Source organism: Nanorana parkeri, unplaced genomic scaffold (assembly GCF_000935625.1).
Source record: "Nanorana parkeri isolate BGI_ZX_2015 unplaced genomic scaffold, ASM93562v1 scaffold1928, whole genome shotgun sequence".
Classification (NCBI taxonomy): Eukaryota; Metazoa; Chordata; class Amphibia; order Anura; family Dicroglossidae; genus Nanorana; species Nanorana parkeri.
Genome location: NW_017308196.1, coordinates 81386 through 102306, shown reverse-complemented (window position 1 = coordinate 102306; position 20921 = coordinate 81386). Strand labels below are relative to the sequence as shown.

General features: G+C 39.8%; 1 protein-coding gene across 1 annotated transcript in view; it reads right to left on the bottom strand.

Moving 5' to 3' along the window:
• Positions 1–20921, bottom strand: part of SLC25A21 (solute carrier family 25 member 21) — a 151491-nt gene that overhangs the window by 53993 nt on the left and 76577 nt on the right. Inside the window, exons 4-6 of the mRNA XM_018572080.1 lie at positions 11720–11779; positions 10964–11071; positions 601–765 (exon numbers count right to left, since the gene is read on the bottom strand). Of these exons, the coding sequence (XP_018427582.1) occupies positions 601–765; positions 10964–11071; positions 11720–11779 (333 nt within the window). The remainder of the gene's footprint in view (positions 1–600; positions 766–10963; positions 11072–11719; positions 11780–20921) is intronic.

Sequence of the window (20921 nt, the reverse complement as noted above, 5' to 3'; positions counted from 1 at the left end):
TGCTCCTGCAATGCCATCCTGTTACTTTGTACACACATTACACAGGCATGGTCCACTGTTGTCGCCATCAGAAAACCCACCCTAATTAATTATATGCAGTCATTGCTGGAGTGCATGCATGTAGACAGGAAGTACCTGCAGGAGATCAGCAACACCAGGATGCATCAAATTATATAAAAAGTGAAAACAATATATTTTTTATCTTTTTTTATAATAAACAACCCTTTAGCAAATTAAACATAATCCAGTTATGATTGACATCTGCTTAAAAAAGCCACTGCGGAAGCATGTTTGCAGCCACACTAACAGTACAGGAGAGGAAAGTGGAGAAGCAGTTGGGATTACACTTCCATTAGTCGTACCTTTGTGACTTCCGTCAGGTTTGACATATTCTGTCAATAAGCAGGGTGAAGATGTATCTATAATATTCTCATCCTTCCTTTTTTTCTACTAGTAAGATTAATTATTTATATTTAAATTTGCCACCAAAATTACTTTCCTAATATACAGTATCCTAGAACAGGATTCTGGTAGTCCTAGACAATATATTTTATTCTTTGATTTAAGACAATCAATCTACATAAGAGTTAAAAGTAGTACCTTGTTAACAGGAAAAGCATTCTTGACATTGAAATAGAAACCAAAATAAACCATATTGAAGACACCATGACGTCCCAAAGTGGCAGTAAGGCCTTTGTTCAGTCCTCTCAGGCCTAAGCCTTGTTTTTGGATGATATGCTGTGCCTGAGCAAAGGAAGATGGTTGCTGGAAGAAAATAAAAAACTTTATTATAGTCACATGGTTTATAATGTAGTACAGATTAGAAATGTAACACCTCTCACTGGAGGAGTTTTCATCAATGCAGATAAATAGGTGCAAAATACATATATGTGAACTATTTATCTTTCAAAGGATTTGTACTTCGGTTCCGTCTTTGTACTCAGGTACCCTATGGTAAGACAGCACGGTCAGATCCTAGACCCCTCTGTACATATATGCTTGTAGTTAGGCAATACAATCTGACCAAGGACCTGCCACAGCCTATAACTGTACAGTGAAGGAGCAGAAGCTCACGGATGAGATCATCATTCTGCTCCCCTATGAGCATGTTCACAGAAAGCACCGTGGAATTAAGTAAAACCTAGCCTGGTTTGTTGCGTTGATCCTCCCAGTGTAAGCATTGCTGTGTAAAGGATTACAGGATGCTAACAATAAGGTAAATTCAGGTAATTGTTTTTTTTTTATAAAAACATAATCAGACTAACATTTTTAATTTTTAATATTGGACTGCAGCTTAGCTTAAAGAGTAAAATATCAGGACATTCTTTTTCCATGTGTAGCCATAAAGAATAAACTGTATAAAGGGTGTCCCCAGCATAATTTCAAGCTAGTCAGCAACAAATAAATCTGTTTCAGCTACTCAGATTAAAAACAGAAGTTTTAGTTGCATACATTTGCAAACACATGTGCAAGCCACAATGCTGCATCAAGACACCTCTGATAGGTGTGGTCCCTAATTCCAATCTACCTGAGTTCCCAACGATTGGATATATATAACAATGCACAAACAGAGCAGGTTCATCTGAAGGCAGCCCCAACCTCCTTAGAGGTACAGCAACACACCAGAAGTCCAGGCATTGCCTTTACAGGGCAAATGAAGACTTCCAGTGTGTATCTGCACCAAATCCAATTGTTACCATTGCTGCTTTTTGGATTTTGGTGCAGACGCACACTGGAAGTCTTCAGCTGCTTTGTAAAATTAATATATGTGTTTCTGATGCGTTGCTGTACCTTCAAGGGTGAAAGGGTTGCCTTCAAATGAGCCTACTCTTTGTGCATTGCTATACAATATAAGTCCCATAGTTGAGACCACACTTATAACTAACTTACCCTGAGTAGTTATAACAGATGAGTAAGGTTTTTTTTCATGTTAGCATGAAGGCGTCTTGGGGACCCCCTTTGTATTGTTTTGTATATTACAAGGCCCATGTGCAACTTTTCTTTTTTGCTGGTTTTAAACAAATCAGAGCAGCTGCCACTGTTTTTATTTATAAAGACTAGGATGCCACCAAGATAGTTACTGTGACATTTCTAGCAATGTTTTCAAGAAGAATTTGGTGGCATGCATAATACAAATACAATGAAGTCTAACATTATTTTAGTGGGAAGAATATTTGGCAGTAAGGATGGAGCAGCTTACCAGCAAATAAATAGGTATGGAAAATGCCACCAAATAAAAGCTACAATTTACACAGCCTAAAAAGCTTGCTACTCAAGCAAAAGCAAAATACACCAAGCAGCCATAACATTATGACCAATAAGAGGTGAAGTGAATACGATTGATTTTCTCGTTACAGTGGCACCTGGAAGTGGGTGGGATAGATTAGGCAGCAAGGGAACATTTTGTCCCTGAAGTTGATGTGTTGGAAGCAGGAAAAATGGACAAGAGTAAGGATTTGATCGACTTTGACAAGGGCCAAATTGTGATGGCTAGATGACTGGGTCAAAGCAACTCCAAAACTGCAGCTCTTGTGTTATGCTCCCGGTCTGCAGGGACATTGATGCCCATGTAGTCTGATCAAACAGAAGAACTATTGTAGCTCAAAATTCTGAAAAAGTTAATGCTGGTTCTGATAGAAAGGTGTCTGAACACACAGCGCATTGCAGTTTGTGTATGAGGCTGTGTAGTCACAGACTGGTCAGAGTGCACATGCTAACCCCTGTCCACAAAAGTGCCTACATTGGGCAAGTGAACATCAGAACTGGACCACGGAGCAATGGAAGAAGGTGGCCTGATCTGATGAATTACATTTTCTTTTACATCAGGTGGATGGCCCGGTGCCTGTGTGTCGCTTACCTGGGGAAGGGATAGCACCCGGATGCACTATGGGAAGAAGGGAAGCCAGTGGAGGCAGTGTGTTGCATTGGACAATGTTCTGCCAGGAAACATTGGGTTCTGCCATTCATGTGGATGTTACTTACCACCTACCTAAACATTGTTGCTGACCAAGCACAACTGTTCATGGAAATGGTATTCTCTGATGGCAGTGACCTCTTTCAGCAGGATAATGCACCGTGCCACACTGCAAAAATGGTTTGAGGAACACAACGAGTTTGAGGTATTCACTCCAAATTCTCCACATTTCAATCCAATTGAGCATTTGGGAGATGTGCTGGAAAAACAAGTCTGGTCCATGGACGCCCCACCTTGCAACTTACAGGACTTAAAGGATCTGCTACTAATGGCTTGGTGCCAGATACCATAGCATACCTTTAGAGGTCTAGTGGAGTCCATGCCCCAATGGGTCAATGCTGTTTTGATAGCAAAAGGAGGGGTTACTCAATATTAGGCGGGTGATTATAATGTTATGGCTGATTGGCGTATAAGAATACTGAATTTCTGGTTATAGTCTTTGTTTAGTTTTCAAAAGGGCATCCATCAATATATCTTCAATAAAACCTACAGAATACCAGCTTCATCGCCCGTCATTCTGTCTTTTCCTGTCTGTCAACTGGCAAGAAGAGATTACACTAGAGCTTCTAAATAACAAAATAAACACAGCTAGTGTCACTCAATCCTCTATTGGGAAGTCACAACTCTAAGAGACAAATGAAATAATGTCAGTGAACCAGTATAAGCTTAATGCCAAGACAAGGAGCTCTAGATACTGCAGCTTATTTTTAGATAATGGGCTGTCAAAAGACATGGACCGATGTGTGCTTATATATCACTTTATCCGTTCCAGGTGTGTACGATCAGATCCACATCTACAAAGCATGGTGCTTTTGTACTAATACCAAAAGTGTGATTATTATCTTTATAATCTACTTAAAGCCAACTATTGAACCCTAATGATTTTCAAAGGGCTTTAAAAATTGTCCACTTTGATAACTTTTGTCTGACACCTATTCTGTGCATACCTTTTTCTTAGATACACTCACTAGCACAAACACTGTATTGTAGTAACAAAGTCGATGCTGTCAAGAAGTAGGACAGGAGGAATAAGAGCTACTCTTCAAGTGTTGAGCCTTTCCATTATTTTGGAAGAGTTGCCCTTCACAATATCTGCACTGATATAAAAGCCTATTGACAAATTATATGTGATGGACTCAGCACTCATTCTGTACTTCAGAATATCACTAAATGTGACACCAAGATTTTCTATAACCTTATGATCCTAAAGAAGCTTAATGGGAAGGTTTATCAGAACCAGAAGTAGGACTGGAACAGGAACAGAACTATGGAAGTACTACCTAAAAATAGGCAGGAAGAGGGCAAAGGACTAGTCACTAGCATTATCTATGGTCTCCCTGAATCAGAGCTTTGCCCATTACTGACTTACCATGACTTTCATGGTGTGTCTGTGTGGTCAATTTGGTAGAGGCAGAGCTTTTGCTTCCTCATGCTAGAGCCTCCTGTGGTGCTTACAAGAATAGTAAGCACCACAGGAGTGGCATCACCAAATCTCGCTGCATAGCTCCTGAGATTAGCAGTTGTAGGCAACAGTGTCATAGATTTTACATTACAGATATACAGCTATGAGGCTGTAAGAACAAGAGTGCCCAGGCACCCTCACATACCAGGAAGTATGCTGCAATTTCTTTGGGAGGAATTGTAGATAAAATGTAAATTTTTCATGCTGCAATTTAGGCATAATTAATATTTCTAAATGTTCCCTGTAACATATCAAATCTTCACTTTTTTAGTTCTTCAGTTCGGTTTAAGTGGTATGTGGACCAGGCATAACAGGTATAGGAGGCAGGGCTTATTATCGGCTTTCAAAAATACACTACACATGTATACACACAGGTATAATGTAGTCTTCACTTTTCAGTTATAGTGATCTTCTGGCAGAATGAGATGATCAGTGATGATCTGAACTATTTGTGTTGTCTGGATCACTGCAGTGCTGTAAGTGGGGTAATCAGAGGCCTTACAAAAACTATTGCCAGCAGTAATGTTAAACCATTGTAACAACAAAAATTCAGATACAAACTCCATTCTGCCATCCCTCATTTCTTGTGTAAAGATTTTCAGCCATTCTACCTATCCGGAAGCACTTCCATCTAACTTAAAGTTTCAATTTCTCTACTCCATTCCTTTTTGGTGGCAAGAAAACAAAAATACCCAGAATTTACAAATACGGAGGAGCATTTGACTCACTCCTCTACCTGTCATATGACATCGCTGGTGCATGGTGATTGGAATCTCAGGCACCAAACATTGTCCTAAAGGGCAGCCAAAGTGTATTCACTATGTGTAAGCTTTGAGTTTACATTGGTCTACTTTTTTTCCCTCCTTTCAGATGAATGGAGGTGCAGAGGAACAAAAAGAAAGTAAGTATGTCTAGCTTGTGAGTTTGGCAGTTAGGTGAGCCTGTTCCTTTGTCCTACATGGACATAGCACCGATTCACTTTATACAGATGCTTAAAGCACTGAGATCAGGGCATACCTCATAAACTAATGGTATATCAACATAATTCCCAACAAAATCACTCTACAGACTGAGCAAGGAATGATATGTTGTATCTTCTAATAACCAGTCAGAATTCAGTTAAAAAGACATAATGAAAGGGAGGACCAAATCTATGCGAAGAGTTACTGCTGGATTTACATTGCTACTTTAACTTTAAAAAAAGAAGTCAGTATGGTTATCCTTGCCTTGACAAAAAGTACCAATTATTTATCTTTGTAACATAATTGTGTCCATATTGCAAATCACTTTTGCTTATACCAACTTTCAAATATCATAGTCATGCAAAACGTTTCATGATCATCCAATGGGCAGAATGGGCAATATTAAAGCATAGTGCAGAGTCAGAGATGGATCAAAGGGAAGACTGTTGCCACCCCATCTCCAGTGTGCACAGCAGTCCTGAAGTATGGAGTTTTGTGGTTTAAATGTAAAGCTTGGGGATGTTATTGTCTCTGCATTGGGTGGATGGCACTGACCGCCAAATCCAAGTCTTGAGATTATGTAACTTGCAAAAAAGGCACATGTGGCAAAAAGCCCAATGATTTTGCCATGCCATTGCTACACCGAAGGACAAGATCTATTAGTCTTGTTGGTTTTTAGTTGTTTAGTTCCAACATCTGACACTAAATTCTACCTGAGGTATACATCTGTTACATTCAGGTCAAATCCAAGGTGTTTACTCAATCAGCTGGCTGAACAAGTGGCGTTTAAGAAAAAAGCAAATATAACTAAATCAACAAAGCAGCTGGGAATGAACAATACATGTACAGCAAACGTCCTAGCCAGATTTATATTTTACGGGGCATAAATCAAATTTTAATAACACAATAGTGAGATTATCGCAAACAGTTCATAAAAAAGTCATGTACAGCCGTTACATCACATTCATTCATATAACTGCCAATATGTCATGTCATTTCACTTTATAATTTGGACACATTATGTACATTATTGTCAGAACTGCCCACAATGTTTTCTTTGAACCTTTCCAGAGTTAAAACTTGTGCAACCATCTCAGCCTTCTCTTACCCAACAACAACTCCAGACTGCAATTTGCCCACAAAAAAACAAAACAACTCCTTACATTTCTACAAGACAGTCCGTGCATGCCACCCTACAACCATGTGCACAAAGCCATTTTTTATTTCCACTTGCCCATAAGAGACACGGGACATCCTAAAACATTTATTGTGAAAATGGCTTAATGTAGCTTAATGTACCATAATGTGCCTAAACCTCAATCAATTGCCTTGAAAAATTGCACAACCCAAGTTCTCAGCTACCCAAACCTATCCTGGAAGTTTCATGGATTTTGGTTTCCCACAAGGCAAATAAGCTCCCCAAAAAAAAAAATCTTAATGTCACTCATTTGACTTGTGGAAAAGCAAAATCCATGAAACTTCCAAGATAGGTTTGGGAAGCTGAGCACTTGGGTTGTGCAAAGTTTCAAGGCAATTGATTGAGGTTTAGGGACATTATGGTACATTAAGCTCTTTTTACATTAAGCTAAATGTTTTAGAAAAGGAATAAAATAATTTAATGTGAATAACCTTTGGTATGTTTTATCAAATGACCCAAAATCTTTACAATATGTTGGTACAGAGAGCGTCTTGTATTGTGGGAAGTTTGGGGGAAATCGATTAACATCTAAGTTGTTTTTTGTACATTAAAGGAGAACTATGAGGTGAGTGCTTTTCACTCCCCTCATAGTTCTAGCCGACCTGTGACAATGAGACTGTCACAGGTCGGCTAGAACTATGAGGTGAGTGCTTTTCACTCCCCTCATAGTTCTAGCCGACCTGTGACAATGAGACTGTCACAGGTCGGCTAGAACTATGAGGTGAGTGCTTTTCACTCCCCTCATAGTTCTAGCCGACCTGTGACAATGAGACTGTCACAGGTCGGCTAGAACTATGAGGTGAGTGCTTTTCACTCCCCTCATAGTTCTAGCCGACCTGTGACAATGAGACTGTCACAGGTCGGCTAGAACTATGAGGTGAGTGCTTTTCACTCCCCTCATAGTTCTAGCCGACCTGTGACAATGAGACTGTCACAGGTCGGCTAGAACTATGAGGGGAGTGAAAAGCACTCACCTCATAGTTCTCCTTTAAGCCACATTATGCTCCCCAAAAGAAAAGCTTAATGTCACTCATGTTTTTTCTAGTTTGACTATTTTTGGTTGAGAGGACGCACTGGGGTCCCAGCATGCTTTTTTGGTTGCTGGGCCTCCAGTGCGTCCCTGCACCTTATTAGGAGGAGTTGGCTACCTCCTGGTACACCTGCATGCAATTTATCGACTGCATTAATATGCTCACACTTGGAGACTCACATACATAGAGTTAGGACCACACCTTACAGAGGTGCCTTGGCGCGGCGGTGTGGCTTCTACATATTTTTGGCCAAAAGTTTGTGCAACTAAAACCTCTGATTTTAACACATACTGTTGACAGGGCAATTTGTTTGGTTGCAGGCTAGCTGGCAGGTGAGCTGGGGATTTTCTGTGTTTTGTATTAATGTCACTCATTTGCCTTGTGTGTAACCAATATCCATGAAACTTCAGGATAGGTTTGGGAAGCTGATAAATTGGGTTCTGCAAAGTTTCAAGGCATTTGATTGAGGTTTAGATACTTTTTTACACATTAAGCTCTTTTTACATTAAGCTGTTCACATTAAATGTTTTAGGATTGTAATAAAATAGTTTAATGTGAATAGCTTTTGGCATGTTTTATCAAATTATCCAAAATCTTCAGCATATATTGGCATAGAGTCTTGCATTGTGGGAAGATTGGGAGAAATCAGTTAACATCTAAGTTGTTTTTTGTACATTAAGCCACATTAAGCTCCCCACTATAATTATTAAAACTAAGAGATAATTTGAAACTAATGTTTATGAATGTTTGTCTAAATGTACTTTTATGGAAACAAAACAATAAAAATATATTAAACAAAAAAAAAATGCTTTACAACTAGCTAGCATTCTGAAGACAAGTGGAACAACTGCTTGCAATAAAACAAAGTCAAGCTAATATATTCTTTTCTTTTATCAAAACATACACATTTTTTGTATAGATTTTGGTAAACTTACACCATAAATATATTCCACCTATTTCAGTACAGACACATTCTAAGATCGTATTTCTCAAATGGCCTTGAAAAAACTTTTAGGTGACATTTTTACGTTTTTAGGTGACATTGTCATATTTTGATGAATAAATAGCATATACAGCTTTCTAAATATTTGCTCTTGATGTCATTCGTATATCAGGGAACATGATAAGCTTTTTACAATGGCCTTTCTTTTCATTCAGACCTACATGATCCATAGACTTGCAGTGAGACCAAAGAGCAGTGATACACAGATACTATGCAGTAGGGATGCACCGATACAGATACTGTATCTAAAGTCCGATACCAGCCCTTTAAATTTTTTAACAAGTTTGGCTGCCTATTTGTTCCAAACTCCTCTAATATTTGTCTCTTTCACTTCATCCCAAGCATTAACAATATTTTTGATGCCATGATAAATGTTATAATTTTTCCAGAAATCCCTTAAGGTCATCTCATCCTTTTCAGTAGCCCTGACAGCTTGTGAGAATGTCCTCCGTAAATAATAGGCCTTAAAGGAGGCTATGACTCCCTTATCCATTGGCTGAAGTAGTGATGTGGTGTTGGGGGGTAGAATACCACCTTTACATTGGGGTGCATGTCATCTAAAGTGTTTGGATGTCCAGGGGCATTGTCAAGGAGAAGAGAATTTTGAAAGGAATGTTTTTGCCCAAGCAATATGTTCAACAGCAGGAACAAAATGGTAAAAAAATCCTTCCTGAAAGACCCAACTGTAACCCACGCCTTTGAGATTGCCCTCCAAATAACAGGAAGAAATGACTTAGTGACATTACGTAGTGCCCTTGGATTCAGGGAGTGATGCACTAGCATAGGCTTGAGCTTTAAATCCCCAGACGTATTACCCCCAAGTAATAAAGTCAGCCTGCTCTTTGATACCTTATGTCCTGGTGCACTCTTCCTCTTTGGAAATGTAGGTCCTCTCCTTTTTTCCCCCAAAACAAACTAATTAAAGATTTGGTCTGGCAAATAACCTAAATCGTCAACAATATCTTCCAATATCTTGGGAAAATCACCTGCAGCACTTACATCGGCACTCCCTGCTTCACCTTGAACTTTAATATTATGCAAATTTGCTCTTTTTTTAAAGCGATTGAACAAACCCCTACTTGCAACAAATTCTTCATGCAATCTACTTCAATTGCTGTATGATCAGCTTTTAAATAATTGAAAACGCTTTGAGCCTTTTCTTGCACTAAAGAAAGACTGTTGCATATTACACTGATTTTGGTCTTCTATCCAAATTGTCAACAGCCATTCCATCTCAATAATTAAACCACTGCGTTGCTTGGTAATAATCATAGCATTCACTGGGGTATGTTCTTTCATATGCTCCATTATTCAAATTTTATCTTTAAAAATTGTTGCGATTGTTGACTGACTGTAACCAAATGCTCTGCCAATGGATGATGGAGTTTCACCCCTCTCTGATCTTTGTATTATTTCTACTTTATCTTCCATGGTGGTGGTTATTCTTTTCTTTGCTGTTTCACCAGCATTTGTATCAGATTTGTGTTTAGGCATTGTTACAGGGTGAAGACAAAAAAAAGTGTTCAGTACACTGTACATACAAGGTTACGACAGTCAGAGCCAACTTCCTGTTCAGTACCAGACCCGGAAAAGAGGCGGGGTACTCACCAACAACTTTCTGATTTGTGCAGGAAGTACAGTACTGTACAGTACTACAAACCACACGCACTCCTCGTCTGCAGTACTACGATCGTCAGCATGAGCACCATTAGTAGTGGAACGCTGTGCGATACAGTTTTGCTGCAGCCTTGGACCTCAGTTCATAAGTACGAGTTGTACGCAAGTCTACATACGCTTCAATCCCATGTGGATGGTGATAACTAATTACTTTCCCAACACCTGGACAATCATCAGGAGTGCACATTTGGCCAAACTGTCTTTCATCTATTTTTTTGCTTTGTTTTGTCTTTTATGTGGGGGGTTTCTATGGATTGATATCTTTTTAAGAATTTTATATTTGCATATATATGTGTTTGGGTTTTTTGGGTAGTTTATTAAAACATTTATACTTTTTAATGAAAATACAAAGGTTATGGTTCTTTTTGACTATTGATCAAACAAGTATGCGTTCTATCTGGACTCTTCAATTATGTTGATATAGTGGGAACCAATTGGTCTTTGATAGTTTATCCATCATCAGTTGACAATTGGTAAATATGTAAAAGTTCCCTGGGCATGACAGGGTAAAATATATCTTTTTATGTAAAGACAAAACAAAGTAGTAACTATTTGCTGAACAAATGTATTAGGGCAACAACTACATTTATAGGATTTGCCAGACTCTGCATGACACAATGTTATAAAATATCACCTTTATACTATTATATATTTACCTGGGCATATGCATCACGATTAGCTTGTAGGCTGACCTTTACAACCTCAAAAGGATTCACAACTATGGCTTCAGTTAATCCTGATCCAAGGCCGGCTATAGCAAACACCTACAATGCATGGACAAAGAAAGGCATTGGAAATAAATGCAATTAAAATGACAATTCAGTTTTTAGGGTTAATATGTGTTGATTGTTCACAATAGAAAATATAAACCGTTAGAACAGAAGTTACAAAAAGGGATGATTCAGATTTTTAACGTGGCTCAATAAATGGACCAAAGGTTGCACCATCAGATATGTAAGCTTCTTTATTGAAAACAATGACAAGACAGCAAAAGACTTCTAAACACCTTGACATGCTTCAAGGTCCTTATGAGCAAGGCCCTTATGAGCAAACACTATTGTGCGAAACGCATCCAGGCCTTTTGAAGTCTTTTGCTGTTGCTTGAAGAAGCTTGCCGATTCCTGGATTTGGCTGCATCAGATTTCTCTTTTTCTCTTTTTATGTGAAAGCTGCGTTGCAGGTGAGCAAGGAATGAGATCTCTGGCCAATCTGGGAAGGATTTGTGTTGAGTTCTCCATGTGGCAGCAGTTTTACTTCAGAATTCCATGTATTATTAGCTTTGCTGGAATATTTATTTTTCTGAATTGCCAAAATCTACAAGAAAACTTATTACTAGAAAAAAAATATTGCACCACCGTGTGAGGTTATACTACACAGACATGGCATGATTTGATGAGACAAACATGACTTACCCAGGCGGAAGGAAGGGAGAGTGGTAATAGCAGCTTTTTGTATTGCTCAAAGGTGAAGAACTGAAACAGAGAAAATCAGTGCTCAAAACTACTAACAGGAGTTTCATCAGATATTGGCATTGTGCTGTTGCAACAGTTTTATGAAAATATGACACAATGCATAGCCATGGTTAATATTTATATTGATGTGAAGTGAGAATTTATTTAGTTAATTTCCCTAAGCTTTGTTACCAGTATAACTGGATAATATACTGCCATCTTGCGGGCATTTTGGTTATTGGACCATCTTTTAATATGCTCCCTCCCCTTTTGTGTGACGCACTTCCCTTCTGCTCACATTGTCTTCATGGCATCAAAATGGCTGCTTGTCTCATGGCCACGTGTTAATCTGATCGCATGGGGGGGAAACATTACCATGTTTTGACCTGCAAATACCAATCATCTGCTGTATCCTGCTGTCTGCTTTAACCTGCTGCATTCGATAAAGATCTTTGTGAATGAAAAGTTATTTGGTGAGTTCAGCTATCTGATAAAGACTACCCACAGTGATTGTATCTGCTTATGCAGGCCAAGCATAGAGGTCTCAGCAAGGGGTAAAATCCCTCATACAACAGTTGGAGATAGAATAGGCATACTGACATATGGTTAATTACCCATTCTGAGTCGAGAATTATATCTAAACTTATATTATTTCAAGAATAATACTTAAAGTGGACCTGTGCCCAAATCATGCACACTAAAGTATTTATATATTATATACAAGCAGTAAAAGAACTTTAAAACAAGCCCTTATTCACCTCTGTGCCTGTAAGCATTATGAAGAAATTAATTTTCAAATTTCACAAAACAGGCAATGAAATCTTAGCTCCTTCCTTATTACTTTCTGTTGATCCAGGATTTTGGCAGGTGGCCAGCCCTCTAATGTAAACAACCAGTAGGTATGAGAAAAGAATAACTTCATATTAAAAGCAGCTAGCACTTAGTACAGTATACATACTGTATATATTTTCCAACTTGAGAAAGAGGGACATGTAGTTGACATATGGTGTGCATAAATGGTGTGGCTAGTCTGGGGAATGGTGATGGCTACATTACACTAAATATGGGGAATTGCTTAAAGAGGCACAGCTAAATAGGCATAGCTAAAAATTCCCTGACTGCAGTGGGAGCCTCGGGGATTAGTGAGAGGAAAAAAATGACCTAGCATTAGTGGTCAATGGGAGGAAATATGTCCCAGCAGTGGTGGTTAGTGGGAGGAATATGTATCAGCATTGTTAGTTGGCCCTGCAAATTCAAGAACCTTTGGACAGCTTGGCTGCGCAACTACCCATTCACTTTTATGGTGGACAGCTTGGCCAGGTGGCCACTTATTTCTTTTTGTGGTGCACAGCTTGGCTGCGTCACCCATTCACTTTTATTGTGAGACATGTCCTGGACAGTGGGGTATTTTTTAATTACTGGGGCAGTTCAGTGGGATCAGTAGGAGTGTCATGTGCATGGGGGTAAATAATCATGAGCCTGGACTAGCAAACACTGGTGAACTTTGCCAGCGGCCAAATAGATATAAAGATAGATAGATAGATAGATAGATAGATAGATAGATAGATAGATAGATAGATAGATAGATAGATAGATAGATAGACATTCAAGGATAGTGAGACAGGAAAATTATATTTTACTGGAGGAAGGTATCCATCTACTTAGGTCTTTTGATCAAAATAGCCACAATGTACTTCATGAGCAAGAACCTATTCTGTCCTCAGTTACCAGTAGGGAATGCTGATGACAATTTCAAAACAACATATATTTAAAGCCAGATGTTTAATTTCCCAAACAAAGTTTAATCAGCCTCAGCAAATGTGATGACAACCACATGATATGGATCTTTTTGAACAAAGTGGTGACCAGTCTTAAGGAGTAGTGATGGGCTGGACAGGCCCGAGTTCGGTTCACATTCGAACATTCGAACGTCTGAAAAGTTTGAATTCAAAATCAATGCATGAAAATGGGGGTATAACTTTCAGAAACGATTGTCCCCTTTAAGAGGAGTTATATGCAAAATTATTGGCCCTAAAAAAGGCGTGGGGGTCCGGGGACTGCACTAGGGGACAGGAATCAATGAACAACAAAACAAAAACCGTTTTTAACCACATGCTGACCAGGGTGTTTACACCCCCTTCCTGTCCAGGCCATTTTTCAGTATTCAGCGCTGCGGTACTTTGACTGACAATTATTCTGTCATGCAACGCTGTACTGAAATGTATTTTGTACCATTTTTTGGGGACAGATAGAGCTTTCTTTTTGTGATATTTAATCACCACTGCTGTTTTTATTTTTTACTATATAATGAAAAAAGTACTGAAAAATAAATGTTTTCCCTACCTTATGTTATAAAACAATTATTATTATCCAAATTTTTGGCAAAATATAAAAGACGGGGTCACGTCGGGTAAATAGACACCAAACATGTAAAGCTTTAAAATTGTGTGCGCCCGCGAACTCACAAAAACTACCATACCCAAAATTGGCCATAGGCAACTCCTTAAAAGCTTTTACCGCTCATCAGTTTAGTGTTCGCCGCGACATGCAACATGTGCGGCGCAATGGATGCAATCGTCGTTTCCGCACATAGGCGCACTCAACGCATGTTTGAATGTGTATGTGGGGGGCTAGGGACTTAAAAAAATGTTTTACATTTTTTTTATTACCGCTTGTATGTTTACATTCCAGGGCGGTTTTCCCGCTTGTTAGCGCCGCCTAGCGGCAGGCACGAGCAGGGTGGGATGGGACGTTTAAAAACGCCCCCCACCCACATTCAAGAAGCCGCTGTCCGGCCGGCAGGTGGTTAAAGGAGCAGTGCTTTTTCGCTGAATACTGAAAAATGGCCTGGATGGGAAGGGGGTTTAACACCGTGGATGTCAACTGGTTAAAGGGTAAATTCCTTCAAATATCGTGCCTGTGGAGTCCCCATAAACTGCCTGTGAAGTGACACATCTGTACGATGTATAGAATTCTGACATAGACCGCTGTATACAACTCTGATATAGAACGCTGTATACAACTCTGATATAGAACGGATAGAACGGAAGATGCTTTTCCAGGGTGCCGATGTGGACAAGTAGCCTCTTCCCCACAATCCCTGGGGCATTGGTTGTGGGGGTGCGAGCAGGGGGGCTTAGTCACAGCGGGGTACCCCTTTAATAAAAGGGCACTCATATGCAGCCCCCCCTTGTGAATGAGTAAGGGGTACCCGTCCACTCGCAACGAACTGCTGCCGCAGAATGGCATTCTGAAAGATGCCGTCATCTGTCATCGTCACTGCTATCTTCGGTGCTAGCAGTGACATCACCGCTAGCTCCGCCTAACTTTTTACATTTGTCCGGCAACTGACAGGACTTATATCTGAGCCATGATTGGGCAAAGTCATTATTATTTGCCAAATCATGACTCTTAGAGTGCACTTTGCAGAACCTAATCAGCGCTTTCCAAGTCACTGTGTGGTTTGCAACTACCGATATTCGAGTCAAACTGTTGTTGGACTTGAACATCGAGACCATCCCTAGTGCTGAGTGCATGCCTCCATCTGATGAACAGAATGAAAACTACACTTTATCACTTTGCAGAGCCCTTTATGCAACATGCCCAACATAAGTGATCTTACCCACAACATCTATTTCTAAAAGTCAGAATTAGGTAACCCAAAAAGTACCTGCATTTCAAACATCTTTCCTCTACAAATTTGATGGCAGTCCTAAAATAGATTAGATTAAATACATTTCTTACACATCTCTGGGGAACATGTATTCTATCTTCAAGCTTTGCACTTAAAAGACTGTTGTCCAACATGGGTGATATTACCAGTACGACTTGTTAGTATAAAGTTCGAATTAGGTAAGCCAAGAAGTACCTGTATTTGAAACATCTTTCCTCTACAAATTTGATGGCAATCCTAAAATAGATTGGGTATATTTCTTACAAATCTCTGGGGAAATTTTGTTCTATCTTCAAACTTTGCTCCTAAAAGGTTGTTTTGCTTTTGTATAAGTATGTGCGATGAATGATATGTGGTCACGTGGGTAAGCGAGTGCTGAAATACTTATACAAGAGAAAATTCTATAGACGTCAGTATGTAAACATTGCACTCAAGCCCCATGTAGTACTTTTGAGAGTTACTCTCAAAAAGAAGCAATGCAGAGGTCACTCTCCTGCCTAACAACCAAGCAGCAAAGGGGGCCTCCAAGTTAGTACTAACTGGTTGCAATCAGACTAACAGGCTTACACCACACACCCTAAACACAGTTCTGACTCCATGTGATGTTCTGTTGTAATGTTTTCTGTAATTAACATCTGGAGAGATTCAGGACACAGGATACATGGAAAATCTTTAGCTGAACTGTGCTTGCAGCCAATCAGCTGCAAACATCGCTCGGTATTCGGACAGTGGCCGGGGGATGCTGTCAGAATACAATGGAAACAGCAAAGGATTCCTCTGTCCACGCTACTTGATGAAGGAATCTGTGATGTTTCAGTACAGTGTATGGCTAGGTTTAGACTTTAAAAAGCTCCTGTCGAAATCATCCCTAGTATGTATGTGTTTATGAGGTAGGGACCTTAAATTGTAAGCTACACAATTTTTTTCTGATCATACTGCACCAGAACTGAGGGCATTCCTGTACCTTGCGTTCCGGTGCGGGCAATCGCACTGTGGCTGGGGGCGTGTCTGCGATGCCATTGACAGGAATAGCACCAAAACGCCCCTTCCCGCACCAGAACGCTGCCCAGCTTGATCTATGCGATCCAGTGCGTTATGGGCTCAACAGGCAGGATGAACATAATGTTCCCTGGGACAAGAAAAAAGGACCAGGAGAACATGTCACCAGGTGTTAAAAATACCCTGCTATGCTTAATAAGAGTGATCAGCTCTCCTATACACAAGGAGGTTTGGGGTGCTATGCTTTCACCCTACAGATGTTCAACCACTCAAGGACCAAGAAAGCTGTTCACGTGTGGGCTACTGAGTCCTTATTAAAGAGGAGAACAGATTAGTCAGTATGGAAACCTATGACATGAACTTTGTCCTCCTCCTTTCCTTAATATTAGAGAAAGCACTGACAGTAGGGGAGCAAACCAACAAAGATCAAGTTCAGTGAGTCACAAAACAAAACAAAAATACTGTATCCGACTTAAAGGAGAACTATGGGGTCAGTGTTTTTCCCCATCGTTCTCCTTAGGGTAACGGAAGGACACAAACTAGCGTCCTCCCGTTACCCTAAGCTCAGTATACCGCGAGCTACAGCTTGGGGTATACTGAGACGCCGCAGCCGAAGCGGATCCCGCCGTCAACGTTGAGATCCGCCCAGCTGCGTAAGTGACAGCCGGCTCTGCCTATCTAGAGGCAGAGCCAGCTGTACCCGCCCCCTCCCCCGTCCGTTCCGCCAGTCAGCGCTGGCAGATCTAAGTGGGGAGAGAGGAATCCAGCCCCTCCCCCTGTCACGGCAGAGAGCCGTGACAGGATCGAGAGGTGAGCGAACCCGGTATGTGTTCCCTCACCTCCCGATCTACTGAGCCGACCTGTGACAGTCTCATTGTCACAGGTCGGCTAGAACTATGAGGTGAGTGGAAATCACTCATCTCATAGTTCTCCTTTAAGAAAAAAAAAACGAATAAAAAATGTAAAAATCGTTCTGCTCTTCTGTATTTGTCTTACTTCAGTGTTAGAAGACCTAAATGCTGACAAACAAATTTCTTGTTAGCTGCTGCATCAACATTAGGGTGTTTTGCTATTGCATAATTAAATGCTCTACCCACAGGTGCAAACAGCAGGGAGGCCATTTATGTACCAAGAGGCAGACGCTCATAAGGTGTTAGCAGTCTAACTTCAAATGCTTGAATATTTTCAGCCTTTCATTAAAGTAACTCTAAACTCCATGTGGATATCTAACCCTTACAGGGTTATTCACAAAAGGGTGAAGAGTTTAGAGAAGGCAGGAGAAGTGAACAATCTAGGACAACATAGCTGATTTGGAAAAATTCTCCAATTCGGGTTCACTTTCCAGTTCAGCTATGCTGTCCTAGATTGTTCACTTCTCCTGCCTTCTGCAAACCCTTCACCCTTTTGTGAATAACCCTGTAAGTGGTGTTAAAGCACTATTTATTATAAACAACTGCAATTATATTTTCTTTTTTGGTAAACTACAGTTTTTATTGTTATTTCATCCACTTTTGCATCACAGTGATGCTGAGCTCCTGCAAAGTCTTTCAGCCACTTCTTGTCTACATGTACTCACTTCAGAGTAGGCTGCACATCATTCTTTAAAGTGGGCTTCCTGATAGCGGTAGTAGCTCAATATGCCTGCACAATGTGTTTCATGTACTTGTAGTCTCCATCATGAACATAGTTTCGTAAGAACACAGTTTGGAGAAAGTAGTCTCCCTATAACCGGAAAGGACTTTCAGGAGCACCAGGTATTTTTTTTTTAATGAAAGCAGATGCAGATTTAAAAATATATTTTTTTAAACTTTCTGGAATTACACCTACATGTTGAATTTTAGTAATCCGATTGAGATATTTTCAAAATAAAACTATCCGAGTCACCTTCTTAAAGCAAAATTTGGCTTAAAAGGGGATCTTGTGTTAAACTGCCTACACAATGTAACCAAATATGATTTCAGATAATAATCTTCTACGACAAAAACAATAAGGGGTGTACTTATAAACATTTCCCAGAGCCATTCATCCTGTGCTAATGAAGGCAAAAATTAATGTTATTAGCATAGTTTCTTTCCAGGTTGAATGTTATATTAGGAAAATACCACAGTATGGCTATTAGATGGACCCGAGGAGCATAGGAAATGTTTTAAAGGTTCAATACGATATCTGGTAAATACTGCATTGTGACCAATAGTTGGACCTGAGGAGAATTCAAAATGACACTAAACTCAGGAGTTAAATCTTAAAATGCATTCAAGTACCTTAACTATTAACACAAATGTATCTTATTTGTGCATCACTCAGCTGTAGATCCTCAAATCATCTCTGAATTGGTGCTGACACTGTCCTTCCTTCTGGAGGGTTGCTACTTTTGTTCCCCATAGTTCCTGTGTGTGTTGTAAAGTAGCCATCACTCCAAGCTCAATCCCATGATCGACTATAATTTCAAAACTAATTAGTAAACTAAATGTGAGACTGTAGTCCATCACGGGAGTGAGCTTAAATGGTGGGTACTCTACAACACACAGGGACCCCGGTGAACAAAAGCAATCGCCCTCCAGAAGGAAGGACAGTGTCCGCACAAATTCACAGATGATTTGAAGATCTACAGGCGAGTGATACACAAATAAGATACATTTTTGTTAATAGTTAAGATACTTTTAAGCATTTTTAAAATCTAACTCCTGAGTTTAGTGTCACTTGAAGTACAGGCAGTCCCCAGGTTAAGAACAAGATAGGGACTGAAGGTTTGTTCTTAAAGAAGAACTATGAGGTGAGTGATTTTAACTCAACCTCATAATTTGAGCCGATGTGTGACAATGAAACTGTCACATGTCGGCTCAATAGACAGAGCCAGCTGTCAATCACGCAGGTGGGTGGATCTCGACAGTAATGTCGGGATCCGTCCCACCTGCGGCTGACTCAGTATACCGCGAGCTGTAGCTCGCGGTATACTGAGCTTTGGGTCACGGGAGGACGCTAGTTTGTGTCCTCCCGTGATCCTTAGGAGAACTAGGGGGAAAAACACTTACCCCATAGTTCTCCTTTTAAGTTGAAGTTGTATGTAATTTGGAACAGTTAAATTTTTTAAGTGCAACTCCAACAAAAAATATTTTTTTTTGGATAGCATAGGGAAGGTTTAACCCCCTGCAAAGTTTGTTTTACTGTGTGTGCCCCTGTTCAGAAGATTTAACCTCACTTTCTGTCCCTGTGACAATTGGATTTTGAAAATTTTGGGTTGTCATAGAAACAAGGATTGGTGATAAAGCTTCAGTGGGGACATCTTTTTCCCATGATAACTCCTACGGGAGTGAATTTCCCTTCCTAGGGGTAGATTTATTTTCACTTCCTGTTGTCTCAAGTATAGGAAGTGGGATTAAATCATTTCTAATGAGGATACAGACAGCAGTAAAAACCTCACAGTGGCCTGGAAGAAGAGGCAGGCACCCCTCATATGCACGTTTAACAAGAGCCAACTTCCTGTAATGTACGTACAGTACTACGAACCAGACCCAAAAATGCGGGCACTCCTCGCCGGCACAAGTGTGGTAGCATTAAAACTAATCCTGCTATACAATAATAGCCTCCGTTTGTAAGTAAGAGTCGTATGTAAGTCGCATGTATGTAACTCGGGACACCTGTATTTATTTACTATGCTCCTCAGCTCCTTCTAGTGGCCATATTGCAGTATTTTCCAGATATTACATTTGATCTGGAAAGAAAATATGCTAATAACATACATTTTTGCCTCCATTCATACAGGACGAATGTACGTGTAATTTTGCAGGACAAATGGCTCTGCGAACTGCCAATACACCCCTAACTGTTTTTGGGACCGATATGGTTCTAATAATTATACACATGTGGAAGAATTATCTGCATATTAGTTGAGCAGTTCCGAACCAGGAACATTTTTCTTTGTAAGCAGTATCATAAATCTTTTGTGATTTCACAGATTCTTCATTTTAAGAGCCTGTTACTTGATAAGGCTAGAGTTATCCTTAAAATCTTATAGTTGTTCAATGAAATTGTGGTAAAAAATAGGAACCTTACATTTCTTACAATGTAAACACAGCTGTTGCTAAATGCAAACAAGCTTTACAATAATAAGGCACTGACCTGAATGAAATATGAACATTACACAGAATAACAGAGAAAACTCTTATGGCTTCAAGAGGCCCTGTCGCCAGAACATTAATTTCAACAAAAATCTTCCCATATAATTATATGTGCATTTAATGTATTTTATTTACCTGTAAAACATACATGACTAGTGTAGGACCTAGGTTCACCGCTTTTAAACAACCCTGCTACGCCACCCCCTTTAACTTCTTAATATTTGGATATAAATTGGCTGTAGCAGCCCTTTATTAACAAGTATGTAAACATAACAAATCTGTCTTAAAACTTTGTAACCATATCTTAACAAATTATGTGTGTGTCCATGTGCCCCCACTGACACCTATCAATCTTATATATATATATATATAT